Source organism: Eleutherodactylus coqui, chromosome 9 (genome assembly GCF_035609145.1).
Source record: "Eleutherodactylus coqui strain aEleCoq1 chromosome 9, aEleCoq1.hap1, whole genome shotgun sequence".
NCBI lineage: Eukaryota > Metazoa > Chordata > Amphibia > Anura > Eleutherodactylidae > Eleutherodactylus > Eleutherodactylus coqui.
The window spans coordinates 111,180,234-111,197,863 of NC_089845.1; the positions used below are offsets into that span (position 1 = coordinate 111,180,234).

General features: G+C 42.7%; 1 protein-coding gene across 1 annotated transcript in view; it reads right to left on the bottom strand.

Moving 5' to 3' along the window:
- Window positions 1–17,630, bottom strand: part of LOC136578685 (lipoxygenase homology domain-containing protein 1-like) — a 119,726-nt gene that overhangs the window by 46,941 nt on the left and 55,155 nt on the right. The window contains exons 10-11 of the mRNA XM_066578874.1: window positions 16,384–16,556; window positions 13,879–14,101 (exon numbers count right to left, since the gene is read on the bottom strand). Of these exons, the coding sequence (XP_066434971.1) occupies window positions 13,879–14,101; window positions 16,384–16,556 (396 nt within the window). The remainder of the gene's footprint in view (window positions 1–13,878; window positions 14,102–16,383; window positions 16,557–17,630) is intronic.

The following is a 17,630-nucleotide window of genomic DNA, read 5'->3' on the forward strand; positions in this document are numbered from 1 at the left end:
TACTTGCGCTTGCGCTCAAACTGTGGCGCTAGCGACGTCTGGACGCTACGCTGAGAGACATTGCTGGATGGGGCTGAGGACAGCGGAGGTGAGGGTGTGGGTGCAGGCCAGGAGACGGTAGTGCCTGTGTCCTCAGAGGGGGGTTGGATCTCAGTGGCAGGTTGGGGCACAGGGGGAGAGGCAGTGGTGCAAACCGGAGGCGGTGAACGGGCATCGTCCCACCTTGTGGGGTGCTTGGCCATCATATGCCTGCGCATGCTGTTGGTGGTGCCTCCCCAGCTGATCTTGGCGCGACAAAGGTTGCACACCACTGTTCATCGGTCGTCAGGCGTCTCTGTGAAAAACTGCCACACCGTAGAGCACCTTGACCTGTGCAGGGTGGCATGGCGTGAGGGGGCGCTTTGGGAAACAGTTGGTGGATTATTCGGTCTGGCCCTGCCTCTACCCCTGGCCACCACACTGGCCCGGCCTGTGCCCACACCCTGACTTGGGCCTCCGCGTCCTCGCCCGCGTCCACGTCCTATAGGCCTACCCCTACCCCTCAGCATGGTGTATTACCAGTGATTTGATTTCCCAGGCAGGAAAGAAAGTGGCGCAAGCCTGCAGCCTAAATACAATTTTTTCCCTTGTTTTTCAAAGGACAAGCCACACTGCGTGTATTCAATGAAATTCAAATTAATAACTGTGTTGCGGCCCTGTAAAAGTGTCACTGAACTTTACTGTTGCAGAGTTATTAACTGTGGCAGAGCAGGTATTTCCCAGGCAGGAAAGAAATTGGCGCAAGGCTGCACTCAACCGTAGCTGGTTGCGTCTGATTTTTTTACGTTCTCCACGCAGCACACACGTACCCAGAGCCCTGACGGCTGTCAGAGGCAGGGCAAATATAATTTTTTCCCTTTTGTTTAAAAGGAAAGGCCCACTGTGCCTATTCAATGACTAATATAACTGTGTTGCGGCCCTGCAAAAGTGTCACAGAACTTTACTGTTGCAGAGTTATTAACTGTGGCAGAGCAGGTATTTCCCAGGCAGGAAAGAAATTGGCGCAAGGCTGCACTCAACCGTAGCTGGTTGCGTCTGATTTTTTTACGTTCTCCACGCAGCACAAACGTACCCAGAGCCCTGACAGCTGTCAGAGGCAGGGCAAATATACTTTTTTCCCTTTTGTTTAAAAGGAAAGGCCCACTGCCTCTAGTGAATGAATAATAAGTTTAATAACTGTGTTGCAGCCCTGCAAAAGTGTCACAGAACTTTACTGTTGCAGAGTTATTAACTGTGGCAGAGCAGGTATTTCCCAGGCAGGAAAGAAATTGGCGCAAGGCTGCACTCAACCGTAGCTGGTTGCGTCTGATTTTTTTACGTTCTCCACGCAGCACACACGTACCCAGAGCCCTGACGGCTGTCAGAGGCAGGGCAAATATACTTTCTTCCCTTTTGTTTAAAAGGAAAGGCCCACTGTGCCTATTCAATGACTAATAACTGTGTTGTGGCCCTGCCTACACAATTCTGTGCCTGTAGTATCAATGCAGGGTGCAATGCTCTGCACCGCCGATTTTGAGAAAAAAAAAGCAACACAGCTAACAGCAGCCTGCACAGTACTCCACACAGTTAAATGTGGCCCTAGAAAGGACCGTTGAGGTTCTTGAAGGCTACACTCACTCCTAACACTCTCCCTGCCTAAGCACCACTTCTGTCCCTAATGCCGGGTGCAATGCTCTGCACTGCCGATTTTGAGAAAAAAAAAAAATTTCTCCACTGCTAACAGCAGCCTGCACACACGTAGATGTGGCCCTAAGAAGGACCGTTGGGGTTCTTGAAGCCTACACTAACTCCTAACGCTCTCCCTACAGCAGCTCCAGCACGATACCACTGTCCCTCAGCTAACTCACAAGGCATGTGTGCGAGCCGCGGGAGGGGCCGACTTTTATACTCGGGTGACATCTGATCGCCCCAGCCACTCACAGCAGGGGGGTGGTATAGGGCTTGAACGTCAGAGGGGGAAGTTGTAATGCCTTCCCTGTCTTTCAATTGGCCAGAAAAGCGCGCTAACGTCTCAGAGAGGAAACTGAAAGTAACCGGAACACCGCGTGGTACTCGTTACGAGTAACGAGCATCCCGAACACCCTAATATTCGCACGAATATCAAGCTCGGACGAGTACGTTCGCTCATCTCTACTGACCACCCGCGGGTAGATAAATACCCGCGGATGGTCAATAAAAGTGAATTTAAAAAAATATGGAGCATGAAAAAAAATGGACATGCTCCATGTAGGTGCGGGTCTCCCGCGGGGACAGCTCCCGCAGGCTTCTATTGAAGCCTATGGAAGCCATCCGGATCTGCGGCAGACCTAAAATAAGAATAAACTTACCCGCAGCGGACCGTGCAGATCTTCTCTTCTTCACGGACGGATCTTCTTTCTTCGGCCCGGTGGATGTGCCCGGCGCATGCGCACGGCACGCCGCCGGCGTGCCGAGCACATCCGCCGGCTAAAGAAAGAAGATCCGTCCATGAAGAATTGGCGTCGAAATTTTACGTACGTAATCTAAATCTGTCACTTTCCAATGTCATAGAAACTTAAAATTTGGCCCGAGCATTGATTATGTCATAAATGGGAAAAGCTAATGGGTCCCAACACGATTATTCAATTCTAAGCGCAAAAGAATTAGCGTCCAAATTTTACGTACGGAATCTAATTCTCTCACTTCCCGGTGTTATAGAAACTCGAAATTTGGCAGGAGCATTGATTATGTCATAAATAGGAAAAGTTAATTGGTCCCAACTCCATTATTCAATTCTATGCGCAAAAGAATTAGCGTCCAAATTTTACGTACGGAATCTAATTTTCTCACTTCCCGATGTCATAGAAACAGGAAATTTGGCACGAGCATTGATTATGTCATAAATAGGAAAAGCTAATGGGTCCCAACTCGATTATTTAATTCTAGCGCAAAAGAATTGGCGTCGAAATTTTACGTGCGGAATGTAATTTTTTCACTTTCCGGTGTCATAGAAACGGGAGATTTGGCACGAGCATTGATTATGTCATAAATAGGAAAAGCTAATGGGTCCCAACTCCATTATTCAATTCTATGCGCAAAAGAATTAGCGTCCAAATTTTACGTACGGAATGTAATTTCTTCACTTTCCGGTGTCATAGAAACAGGAAATTTGGCACGAGCATTGATTATGTCATAAAGAGAAAAAGGTAATGGGTCCCAACTCGATTATTCAATTCTAGCGCAAAAGAATTGGCGTCTAAATTTTACGTGCGGAATGTAATTTTTTCACTTTCCGGTGTCATAGAAACGGGAAATTTGGCAGGAGCATTGATTATGTCATAAATACGAAACGCTATTGGGTCCCAACTCCATTATTCAATTCTATGCGCAAAAGAATTAGCGTCCAAATTTTACGTACGGAATCTAATTTTCTCACTTCCCGATGTCATAGAAACATGAAATTTGGCACGGGCATTGATTATGTCATAAATAGGAAAAGTTAATGTGTCCCAACTCGATTATTCAATTCTATGCGCAAAAGAATTAGCGTCCAAAATTTTACGTACGGAATCTAATTTTCTCACTTTCCGGTGTCATAGAAATGTGAAATTTGGCACGAGCATTGATTATGTCATAAATAGGAAAAGTTCATAGGTCCCAACTCGATTATTTAATTCTAGCGCAAAAGAATTGGCGTCGAAATTTTACGTGCGGAATGTAATTTTTTCACTTTCCGGTGTCATAGAAACGGGAGATTTGGCACGAGCATTGATTATGTCATAAATAGGAAAAGCTAATGGGTCCCAACTCCATTATTCAATTCTATGCGCAAAAGAATTAGCGTCCAAATTTTACGTACGGAATGTAATTTCTTCACTTTCCTGTGTCATAGAAACAGGAAATTTGGCACGAGCATTGATTATGTCATAAAGAGAAAAAGGTAATGGGTCCCAACTCGATTATTCAATTCTAGCGCAAAAGAATTGGCGTCTAAATTTTACGTGCGGAATGTAATTTTTTCACTTTCCGGTGTCATAGAAACGGGAAATTTGGCAGGAGCATTGATTATGTCATAAATACGAAACGCTATTGGGTCCCAACTCCATTATTCAATTCTATGCGCAAAAGAATTAGCGTCCAAATTTTACGTACGGAATCTAATTTTCTCACTTCCCGATGTCATAGAAACATGAAATTTGGCACGGGCATTGATTATGTCATAAATAGGAAAAGTTAATGTGTCCCAACTCGATTATTCAATTCTATGCGCAAAAGAATTAGCGTCCAAAATTTTACGTACGGAATCTAATTTTCTCACTTTCCGCTGTCATAGAAATGTGAAATTTGGCACGAGCATTGATTATGTCATAAATAGGAAAAGTTCATAGGTCCCAACTCGATTATTCAATTCTAGCGCAAAAGAATTAGCGTCCAAATTTTACGTGCGGAATGTAATTTTTTCACTTTCCGGTGTCATAGAAACGGGAAATTTGGCACGAGCATTAATTATGTCATAAATAGGAAAAGTTAATGGGTCTCAACTTGATTATTCAATTCTATGCGCAAAAGAATTAGTGTCCAAATTTTATGTACGTAATCTAATTCTCTCACTTCCTGATGTCATTTTATATAAAGTAAACGTCACATGGTTACCTCCACGTGGTGTTTCCTGGGTAACGCAGAGAATTATGCAAAATGGTGAACATATGTTTTTCCGGTATCTCTAAAGTAAGCACGACTTCATAACATTTTCCGTGTGAACACCCGATAAACACCAGTACCAAATTAACTCGGGCAAAGCCGGGTATATCAGCTAGTTGTCTTATAAATACTTCTTTGTACAAAAATGTGAAGTCTTGTGGAAAGACATTCTTCCCATAAGCCCCAAGGTCTATATGTCATTTTCTTTTACTCTTCTATACATTGCAATCTACAATGCAACTACTAATTCCATCCAGATGACTCAGAAAACACTTCCCATAAACAATTTAATACTGGAGTGAAATCTATTTGTATCATATTTAACAATTTCCGAACTTTAGATTGAGTAAAAGATTTGTAACAAGCTTTAAATAATATTTCGGTGTCTGTGCTGATTGTGTATGTGGATCACATAAATTGCAACTATAATTCTCATAAAATGCTAGTCATGATCCAGCAGCAAGTCTCATGAGCCAGCGTAATAATATTATAGGAGAGCAACTGATTTCATTACTTTATTGTTAATCTTTTTATTTCCAGAATTCTACTGAAGCTACATTGTCCCTCGGGACCTATATCAATGCAGTTAACCTCACGGCTATTCAGGTGACCCTTGAGATGTTTATATATATATATATTTATATGTCAGGGGGCACAGCTGTAGTTTGCACTCAAATCAGCAGGGCCCATTATGTTATACCACTATTGGTCATAAAGAATGACAGGCTTGTAATGAAACTGGTAATTTGGAAGACATAATGAATTAGAGTGAAGGGTAAAGCCAATGTTCGTGACTAGGATAAACACAATGAGCATTCCAAAACTGTGCTGGAAAACTACACACAGGCCTATTTTTTTGGCCTTTTTGCAGCCATACCTTGAGCAAGCTGTGCCTACTATGTATGGCCTTAACCTATTGTATGTGCAGGGATACAACATTAATAAACAAGAATGGAGGGAAATGATCCAAAGCTTATAGAAAGGAGATGGTGGGATGGTGAACATGTACCAAATCCTCCAGTCTAGAGATGAGCTAGTTCGGATCGGCCAGTTCACCAAATTTCGTCAAAAAGTTCAGTTCAATACAAATTAGTTGAACCAAACCTGAAGTTCATAAAAATGCCTAAAACCAATACAGAACACAAAGAATTTTAAAAAGCATGGTAGCCAAGCAGTTAGCACTGCAGCCTTGCAGCACTGGAGTCCTAGGTTCAAATGTAACCAAGGACAACCTATGCATAGAGTTTGCATATTTTTTTATGTTTCTTATTGTTGTTTTTCTCTTCCTCTGTAAAACAAAGAAGGAGCATGGTGGTTTAGGGGTTAGCACTGTAGTCTTGCAATGCAGAAGCCCTATGTTCAAAGCTGAGCGAGGACAACCTCTGCATGGAGTCTGTATGTTCTCTTTGTGTTTCTTGTTCTTCTCCTACTCCAGAGAAGAAAAAAGGAAGGTGGCTCAGGGGCTACCATTGTTGCCTTACATTGGCAGAGCCCTAGTTTTCCAATTCCATGTAGATGTTGTCCTTGCTCAGATTTGAACATAGGACCCCAGCACTAAAAGACAACAAAGCTACATCCATTGAACAGCCACCACCACACTCTTGGAAAGTTTTCACTACTAGGTTTAGGGCATTTCATGAATCTCTGGTTCAGCAGAAATGAACCCTCTGAGGTTCAGGCCGTCACTGAACCAAATTGCTAGCAACATTTGACCTGCATTCGGGTTCTACAGATTCAGATTGCTCATCTCCACTCCTGTCTCTGGTAATTTGGGGTGAATTACAAAATGCATAACACAACATTATCTTGTAAATTCATAGTATTTCGCCCAATTTAGCTTGAAGCTTCTCGGGTGCTTGGGCTGACCGTGAGTCAAATGGCTTAACTAGCAACAACAAAAGGAAAAAAAGCCGGCTCCTTAAAAACACTTCTTTTATTCTTTTTTATTCCAAAAAATCCATAGCGCCATAGGTGGTAGGTACCATGTAACACCATGTCTACGTCGGATGTGTTTCGAAAGACACTTCTTTCTTGATCACAGCTAACAAATTCCCACGGTACTCCTCCTCTGTTTCCCTGTGTAACCTGGAGTGAGCTAACGTTAAATAGTACCAGAAGGCAGACCAGCTCCAACCTTCACTATGGGGCGACCTCACCTCTACGCACTCTATGTACAGTGCATGCCTTGTTTCACACATAATAAAGATAATGACTGGCAGTAACTACTTTACTATTACTGAACGTAATGGAAGGAATCTGTGATTCGTTAAATTGTCTTCATTGTATAATTGCACAAATGACACCTAGATAATCGGTCTCTGCAATCAGGAGAGGCAGTGGTGCATTTAGCTTCTACCAGTCCTATCTATATATTTGCAAGACCTAGATTAGAAGCATCTAGTCTGCATATAAAATACAAGGCCAGCAACATGGAATACGGTATGTGGTTGACACCTTGCTCTTCCTAAAACAATTTAATAGTAGCCTCTTATTAGTAGTCAGCCTGCACACGCTGCAATTCATATTTTTTATGGTGAGATGCATCATATGTACAGGTACAGGTAAACCTGGGATGCTGGGACAGGGATATATTCTGCAATATTTCTGCCCCAGTGTCTTTAGTTTCTTTGTATATGTTCCGCATTGTACTCGGTAGGTGAGGGAGACAGGCTGGTAATGGAGAAAAGTTTTATTCACTCCGATTCGCTTGCTGTCAGCCGGACTTCTCTGATGAATTTTCAGACTCCTCGGGGAGGTCAGGTTGGTAGTGAATCAGGCTAAATGAGATTTACACTGTTCTGCTGCTAGGCTACTGCTAAAGAGGTGCCAGTAGCTTTAATACTGAGCTGAGGGGGATGTGTTACAGAGGAATGGGGAAGAAATGTGTAACTAATGGTAAGAAGTGACAATATATTGAATTATTAAAGAGGTAAATATGGTATTACTATAAATGTGATGCATTTTAGAAAAACAAAGTAGGCTCTTCATGTTTTCAGGTGCTTAGTATAATAGGAGACCCACAGTTCAAATCAGGACAACGCAGCGCTGAAGAAACCATTGGTTCATACTGTAGAACAATTTGTAGGATAGGCATTAAATTCGCACATGCTTCCTAAAATATCCAAAGCTTTATTGAATCTTCATTAAAAGGCTAGACAGATATACAGACCCCACTTCTTACACATCTTAAGCTGATTGGCTCTTCCTCATAGTGTGAGGTAGAACCAATCAGTTTGAAATGCGTAAGAAGGGCTCAAATGGGGTTCTGCATATCTGTCTAGCCTTATAATGAAGATATGGTCTTTGCTACTGGGTTCCCAAGCCATTACTTGTCCAGGTAGTCCCAGTAGTGTGGCTGCTAATGCTGCACAGGGCCAAAATACAGTACTTGATTATGTGGATTGTGGCACTATGGTCAAGGCTAGTGGTATGGGTGTAGTAATGAGATGCAGGCAGAATGGCAGGGTAGGCTGTGGGCAATAGCAAAGTCCAATATTCAGAGGAGAGTTCAGAGAGCACGAAAGTCAGAGTAGTCAAGGGTCAAGCAACAGTCAAAAACTAGAATGCAACAAATGAGGACTTTATCACAGCAAGGCTTCAGGAGACTACATTGCTCAGGCAACCTTCATAGGGAAAGGATACCTAGTATAGGAGGGAATGGCTGTGATTGCTGGGGCACCCAATAGGTGTGCACATGCTGTCCCTTTGAGAGAAGGGATGGGAGCTCATGTGAACCCTACAGACTGCAGACAGAGAGATAGTGGAGCAGCAAGGAGGAGGTGGGACACAGCCAACAGGAGAAGAATGGCAGCGCCTGACCACAGCTCCGAGGACAGGCGAGCCACTATGATAGCGCACTGCAACAGAATAGATATACTGTTACCAGGTATATATCTATTCAAGTACTGCCAATACCCTTTTCTGAAGTACTGATGCTTAGTATCTTGCTACCCTGGCTGGCTATACATGCTGCCAAGTACTGCACTGAAACTGCAGTCAAATGTGAGTTATATGACTCGTATCCATTCATCTATGGTTCAGGAAAGAGAAAGTAAGGGCTCAGTCAGACTAGTCAGACAGTGCTGTCACAGTGTTCAGTGATGAGGGGACTCCCCGCAGGGATTAACGGACATCACACAATGTCTTTACACGCAGCACAGACCTTACCGGCACGCATTATAGGCACGCATGTCCTATCTTTTGCAGGTGCGAGTATTTTGCACCTCTAAGAGATGGACATGTGAACACTTCATAGGAAACCAATGGTTCTAATAGACACGATTTAAAATTGGACAGAAAGAAAACTCTTTGTGCCTACCTAATAAATTAGAGACATACAGAGGTATATTATTGGCCTCATTCACCTCTATGCCAGTCCTATTACAGCTCTGTGCACAATGGAGCCATACTATGGACATGTGCATAACCCTAAAGCTTATAAAGGTAATAACTAACTTGCATGCCGCAGCATACCTGTTCCTGTGTCTAAATAAAGTCTCCACTCATGTTCTGGCTACATAAGATATGTCCACGTGTGGTTGAAAATGTTTGGCATAGATCTAATCAAATATCTACAGCAAATACACTTGTAAAATCTGCATGTGTATAGAATGAATGGCTTACATTCATGGTAAAAATGTACGGCTTTTCCACAAGATAATCAGCATTCTGCAGATGTGAAAATCTCCAGCATGCTTGTCATACTGTGCAGATTGTTTTGCACTACATGTGGATGTAGCTTTAAAGACCTCATCCACACACTGTACTTTAAATTGCTGCAGATTTGCATGCGGAATAAGATTTCCTATGCCATCCAATAACTATCTAGAAATAGGAATAAGAGGCACTGCAGGAACAAGAGGGGTACATACTGTACACCATATTAATAAAAGTATTGGGACATCCACCAATCTTGTGCTGTCAGGCGAAGGGAATATAGGAGAGCATTACACAGATATATCCCAGTACAGAATGCCATGAGGTGTAGAGTTGACAGTCTTCCAGCAGGGTATGGCAGTGGGATGTCCCCCAAGCAACCAATCAGTATGGGACATCACTTTTGGACCTTCCAAATCCCACTGTTGGCAATGGTATTCGGAAATGGAAACCATCTGGAGTGTGTGCAGCGCAGCCACATTCGGGGAGGTCTTGTAAACTGACAGAATGTGGACAACGAAGCCTTGTATGAGTTGTGAAGGCATCATGCACATCATCTGCTGAAACACTCGCTCAGGAGGTCTCACAGGCCATTGGAACTTTCACTAGCACCAAAACCATCCATAGTGAACTGCATGTGAAGAGTTACCATGGACAAGCGACTGCACACAAGCTCAACATCGCAGCGGTCAATACACAGTGAATGCGCTTGTGATGGTGCTTGAAGTGTTGTTCTTGGACTGTAAATGATTGGAAACAAGTGTTATTAACATCTGAATCACAGTAGACATCTTCCAATCGGATGTCCACACTTGGGCGTGTTGGTTGTCTGGACAGCAGTTTCTACGTGATTGCATTGTCCAAATAATGGAGTTTGGAGGAGGTTCTGTTATGGTGTGGGGGTGTTTCTCCTGGAAAGGACTAGGGCTATTGCTTATAGTGAAGTCCACCCTCAACACCAATGGGTACAAAGACATTCCAGACAATGTGCTATTACCTACCCTGTGGCAATACTTTAGTACAGCTCCATGTCTCTACCAAGATGGCCAAGCACCATGTCATGCAGTACGCATTGTTGAGGCTTGGTTTGAGAAGCAGGACGTCTAAAACCTCATTGGCCAGCCCAAGGCTTGGATCTCAACCCCACTATTCATCTTTGGGATAAACTAGAATGCCGTACCCGTGCATGCCCAACATCACTAGCCAAAGCTCTCCTCTAGGAAAGGAAACAAATCCCTCCACGCATCTAGCGCAATTTGGCGTAAAGCATGCTTTGGCAGAGTAAGGCCGCCCACACATGGGCGGAAATCCTGCGGCGGGATTTCCCGCGGGATTTCTGCCGCTCAAAGCCTGCATAGGAGTGCATTACAATACGCACTCCTATGCAGACGGCCGTGCGAAATGTCGCGCGGCAAACAAACCGCGACATGTCCTATTTTTGTGCGGGGCTCGCAGAGCCTCGCACAGATACGTCACTCACCCGGCCGCCGGCTCCGGTCTGCGCATGCGCCGGCTGCCCGGCAGCCGGCACATGAAAGAGCCGGGGCCGCCGGGCGCGGGTGAGTACGTGCTCGTCTCTGCAGGCGCTCGGGTCGGGTCCCGCGGTGAGAATTCTCGCCGCCGGATCCGACCCACTCGTCTGCAGGCGGCCTAATACAGTTATTAAGCTCAGAAGCAGCCCAAACTGTGTGTTGAAAAATGTGAATAAAATCAAATTTCATCCCTTTTTATGTTTATCTTAATACCTGTGTCAACATAGTATACAGCAATGTATCTCTTCTCTGATTTGAAGCCATTATATAGAATCCTAGGAGTTGTAGATAAATGTACAAGACATAAAAAATGAATAGGAGCTGAGCTATAAAAAGGTGACACTGTGAAGTTGGTCAGTAATATGTCCAAGGACCAATCTTAATTGGAAATCAAGGGTGGCTGACAAGTATGATACAGTGCTTTGAAACTATCCACAGCCAAGTGTTTGCACAGTTCAGGTATATTGTAGAGACTCTCTGACAGGTCTAAGTCTATCTGCCTAAGACAAACACTCTTGAGACCCAGTGACTTTCATGTCTTTCATGGACATCAAATCAATACTGTTCATCAAAGCACAGAGCTGCCACTCAGTTCAATCAGTTGATCTCAGGGTTTATGAAAGTTTCATAGTCTGAGCAATGACAGTTTTCCATTAAAAGTTTCTACCACATGCATTGATTTGTATTGTGAGCTTAGCTTTTGTTTGCTTATTGTTTTGATGTAATATCTGTAGATACCAGTCTAGCTTTAAAAGCTGCTGTTTATTAATCAATTCAGCCGTGTTACCGGGCACTTTCCTATCGATGACAAAAACAAAGTTCTTTGTGATTCCCCGGCAGAACAAGAAAAAAACGCGGATAAGATTTCAACAGGAGTTTGTAAGTTCCTTGGTATTGGGTATTGTGCTCTACTAGTCAGACAGTATATTAAACCCTATCCTTAACCATCTCTATTGTACTTGTCCAATACCGGGTCCATTCAGAACCATGGCTGAATTGGTGCTGCACCAGGCAGGGGTTGAGATTGGGCATCCTAAGAAATGTATCATGTATTCAATTTTCATTAATCAGGTGGGTATTGATGTGTTTCTTTTTTTTAATCTAATGTTGTAGTTACCTATTTTTATTTTCAAGACCTTTCCAGGAAGCAGCATCAGGGTGTGTGCACATTATGGTAGTAGACATGAATGGGAGTCAATGGACAGAGAACTGTCATAGCTTATTACAGTCTCCAGGAAATGATGAAGTACAGTTGCCTCCCCCAGAGAGTGACAGATCATTATCTTACATCTTATCATTATAAAGTATAGCGCACTACCTTCAGCAATACTACAGAACTGTCATTAAAGGAATTGTCTGTTTACAAAATAAGATTATAAAATCGTTGCTAAATCAGTTAAAACAATAAAACAAATGGGTATTTACCCTCAGTGGCATAGCTATAGGGGTCGCAGGGGCCTCAGTTGTGACCCGGCCCCCACACTGGTGCTTACTCTGCCACTATGGCTGCATCACTTGGTTACTTAATGAAGAGACCCAGCCATGCAGTTGTAGGTAGCATACTACTGGTATGAGAGGTATTGTGGAGGTGCAGTGCAGCACTGAACTACAAGGAGCACACAGCTGTACTCACTTGGAGACACCTAGTCAGCGCACATCATCCTATGCAGAAAGAGGTAAAAGGTAAAGTTCCCTGGTGCAAGCACCGAGTCATGACTGACTCTTAGGGTGACATCTTCTTGGCAGGCTATTTTTGCGGGGTGGTTTGCTATTGCGTTCTCCAGTCATCTTTTACCCCCAGCAGGTTGTATACTCATTTACCGACCTCAGAAGGATTAAAGGCTGAGTCAGCCTTGAGCCAGCTACCTGAACCAAGTGGGGATTGAACCATCAGGTCATGAGCGAGAGTTTAGGACTGCATTTCTTCTGCCTTAACTCTCTGCACCACACGGGGCTCTGTAGAAAGAGGAAGAGGAGGCAAAGCCACAAGAGGAACAGTCAGCCTTTACTGCCCCCTCCTCTTGACCAGTAGACAGCGCTTGGTAAGTTGCAAAAAAAAACATCCCCATGCAGACTGGCACAGACCTGTAGCTGATTAACAGTCCATGCTCTGAAATAGAGCTGTTGTTCATGTGGGCCCCATTGCTATAGTGCCCCCTAAGAGATAGCCCATCTCTGTTCCTGCCCTGGATGTGAGCTATATGTGAACAGCGGGCAGCAACTCATCCAAGAAACAGATGCTACAATAGTCTCATATATTTACACACATCCAGGACAGGAGCCATCTCTTTACAAGTATCTCACCCCAATTTATCAGTATCTACTGTGTACAAGTGATCAGCAGCACCGTGGTCATTCCTGCAAAACCTCATAAATCCCATAATAATATTCTAATGCGATCACAGTCATCACATGTTTACTGTATCAGGTACGCTATCAGGAATGCTACATGATGGGATAGTTGTAATTCAGTGTTAAATGCCAATTAGGGGACTAACCATACTGTCTCTTGTACCATCCGTTTCATGTATGGACTTTGGAAGTGTGTCCCGGCTTAGCCACAGGTCTCTGGACACAAATTTCTGCATATGATGCTCCGAGTTCAGCTCCAGAGACCCGCAGTCACCCAGGACACACTTTCGAAGTTCTACGTGAAATGGATCGTACAAAAGATAGTGTGGTTAGTTCTTAATCAGAGAAGCTGAGAAGAAAAAGCTGAAACAAATGCACCCATTTTTTCAAAGTTGATTTCAGTGGGTTTTCAAAAAAACTGTAAGCCTTCAGTTCTGTTTTATGTCAGTTTTTTTTACTGGAACGAAAAAAAAGTGGCGTTTTTTGTGTTCCGGCAAAAAAAACTGAACAAAACAAAACTAAAGCAAACTGAAGGCAATGATAGGAGCCATTTTCCAGCTTCTTTCTTCTTATTTCCATGTGCCTCTACAGCTAAGAGCCGGTCTAGAATGAAGCACATAATAGTTTACTCTGAACATACCAGAAAGAGAGGCTCTTAGAGGCCATTCTACCGGGACTTCAATCCATCTGTCTCCACTTAATGAAAGAGGAAGTGTTTTATTTATTGACTGGTTAAATGTATCCAAGGATCTCGTATTCTGCATTCTTAAATGGTTCAAGTATAACCGGCCCAGGTCTTCATGCCAGTTCTCAATGCCCAGTCTCACTTTAAACAACTCTCCTAAGTCATGTGTAAGATTTACCTAGAAAAACAAGAAGGCAGATGTTTCTGTTGGTGCTGATATGTAGATCATAACGCTGATTGATCTAGAACTAACACACCATTAACATGCATTTCACTGACATCTGTGCCTGCATGACAAATTACTGATATTTCTAACATCAATGAAACCGGTTTTTATTCATTTATGGGTGGGGGATGGGATGTTAACTAACTATGGGATGATAACTGATGGTGAAAGAATTTTGCCACCGTTGTGATGCCAATAATACCAATGATAATGATACGCTCTTGGCAGAGTTCCCGGAGCTGGATAATAATAACCCTTAGTAGGAGTATTTACATATTAATTAGCAAATAATTGGTATTGCCTATGATCAGAAGCCATGTACACATGCCTTTTTTTTAATAAAACATGAATAGACTTCCATAGTAATGTCCAACTGGCAGAGCAGCTGGGGCGGGTGCAGGGGTTTCATTGGGCAGAAGCTCTCCTGTACCATGAGCATTTGGCCAGATCACTGAGAATAGAGCAGTGCTTGACTGACAATATCTATCTATCTATCTATCTATCTATCTCATATCTATCTATCTCATATCTATCTATCTATCCCATATCTATCTATCTATCTATCTAATAACTATCTATTTATCTATCTCATATCTATCTATCTCATATCTATCTATCTCATATCTATCTATCTATCTCATATCTATCTATCTATCTATCTATCTATCTAATATCTATCTATTTATCTATCTCATATCTATCTATCTCATATCTATCTATCTCATATCTATCTATCTCATATCTATCTATCTATCTATCTATCTATCTATCTATCTATCTATCTATCTGGGTGCTGATAATTCTAACTCTTCTTTTTTACCTATTTTTAAACTACTGATACTTTTATCGCATGAAACGTTATTGCTTTGTATACTTTTATCACATGAAAACTTTTGTAATTTTTTATAATACTTAAGTAAAATAAAAATAAAATATATATTTTTAATGTTTACTTTTTTCAGTAGTCCTCATAGGGAACTTGAACTTGCAGTTGTTTGATCACTTATACAATATAATGCAATACTATGCTATTGCATTGTACTGTATTTTAAGGCAAATGATCATGGCTTTCAGAAGTCCCCCGGGCTATCTTGACACCTGGATAATAATCCTGCGATCTTATCACGGGGGGGCTGATCGGAACATTAAAATCCTGATCAGGACATTTAAATACCGCTGTCAGAACTGAAAGTCACATTTAATGGTTTAACAGCCGCAAGCAGAGTTACTTCTGATCAGGGCTGTTGTGGGCAGGTGTCGGCTGTCAAAGACAGACGATGCCTGCCATGTATGGAGCGGGTCTAGCTCTTAAGCCGGCTCCATACACAGCATGTTCTGTGGATGGCTATTTTCATCCTAGCTGCGTGAGATCTGTGCCATTACGGCGTAAATGTGCAATTAAGGCGTATATGTGTGTCACAAAGGGGTTACTTAACTTAGTTGTGTATTATGAATGGCTTGAACTGGAAGTTATGGACCGAACAAGACAACCAGCCCTTTTCTGTACTTGTGTTTTCTCTCGCCTTGGTTTGAAGGTTAAGTAAGGTACAATATTGAATCACACAAACTCGTATTGAGCTAGTTGCATCTTGAATTTATCACAATACGAGTTTTTAGTTTCATTAAATAGTTTTGAGGATCCACAATACTTATCAGTACTTGTATACATACAATAATGTTGCTCCTAATGGTAGGGGCCACCAATTCTGATACATTTTATAGACTAGTAGTGTTGGTCACTGTTCTTCGTTACTATAACACTAAAGCTTCATTTAGACAGGTGTATTGTACCTGTATTTAAGAGTCAAAATTTAGTATGAAACACCCACACTCAGGGGCGTAACTATAGAGGATGCAGGGGATGCGGTTGCACCCAGGCCCAAGAGCCTTAGGGGGCACATAAGGCCTCTCTTCTCCATATAGAGAGCCCAGTACTATGAATAAAGTATTACAGTTGGGGGCCCTGTAACAGATTTTGCAATGGGGCCCAGAAGCCTCAAGTTATGCCTCTGCGCAGTATGGTTTAGGTATGGGTACGGGTACAGATACAGATAGAGGGGGGCCCCAGCTCACCTTTTGCATCAGGGCCCCTGAGCCTTTAGTTACGCCCCTGCCCACACTCCATTGTTTTACTGATCCCTATTGTGCATTCACAAGTTATAATATGGAATCTTAAACACAAAGGAAATCCAATCTACATTCTGCTTGTTTAGAATCATTCTTGAATGTAATACCTTATAGGTCAGTCTCTCCTTCCACTGATCTAGGCTTTGCCCATCTAATCTAAGTGAGTTTGACCTGCCTTTGTCTCCATAGAACACAATACTCCATTGTAGATGATGTGGTAGAGTTTCTGACATTTGGATTTCCGTAGTGGAAATAAACAGGTATATGTTCCATTCTCCATCTGTGTTAGACACAACAAAAGAGATATTGCATTAATATTATGTTACATTGTAATCAATAGGCATGCCGAGTTCAGATATTTTTTTTGCAGTCACTTGACATAACTGAAGGGGTTCTGGATAAATGTCTACCCTCTGAGAAGTAACTACTGATCAGAGATGTCTGTGATGAATTAGTAGAGATCTTACTCTACGAACATCACACACAGCTGGAACATAGGCTATGAGCACCCCAATTCCATTCAATTCACAAATTAATCTCTAATTTTTAGTCACCGAGCGGACTTTTGAAAAGCTTGGTTCAGCTGGTTCACCAAATCTTTTCAAAAAGTTCGATTTGGAACAGATTAGTTCGAACTGAATCAGAATATCATGAAAACCCCTACAAATGATGTATAACACTGACTAAGAGCCATACATGCCCTGTATAATACTCTGAGAGTGTACTACAGGACATTTATGGCTCTTAAGGGCCCTTTTACATGGGATGAGTGTCTGGCAAACAATGCCTGACACCCGTCCCATGTATACTCGCTCCCGTGCTGTTACACAGGAGCGAGTATCGCTGGATCGCTCACAGTGTGACCAGCAGGCAGGCGGAGCGGTTGGAGGAGAGTTCTCTCCCTGCTCTCCCCCTGCCCCTCTCCATTCACTGTAAGCAGCAGACGTTTAGTACTGAATGGCTGCTGTTTACACTAAACGATCATCGTTCAGGTTTTTATGCATTTTAGAACTGAACGACTGGATGATTCTCGTCTAGTCATTCAGTTTCTACATGCTTTTATACGGGACGATTATCGGTCAAAACCCAGCAGAAGCACGGAGTTTTGAACGATCAGAACGATAATCGTCCCGTGTTAAAGCACCTTTAGGCAGTGTTATACACCAGTGGTCAGGACTAGTGTTGAGCTAACCTAACCAGCAAAAACCTGTTTCGAGTACAACTTTGCTAAAAGCTCGGTTCCAGTTTGTGCCAAACTAACTTTTACCAAAATTCGACCTGAAACAAGGTTCTACTGGTTTGACTCGTTCAACAGTAGTCATCGTTATTCAGTATTTACTAAAAAGACATTCTC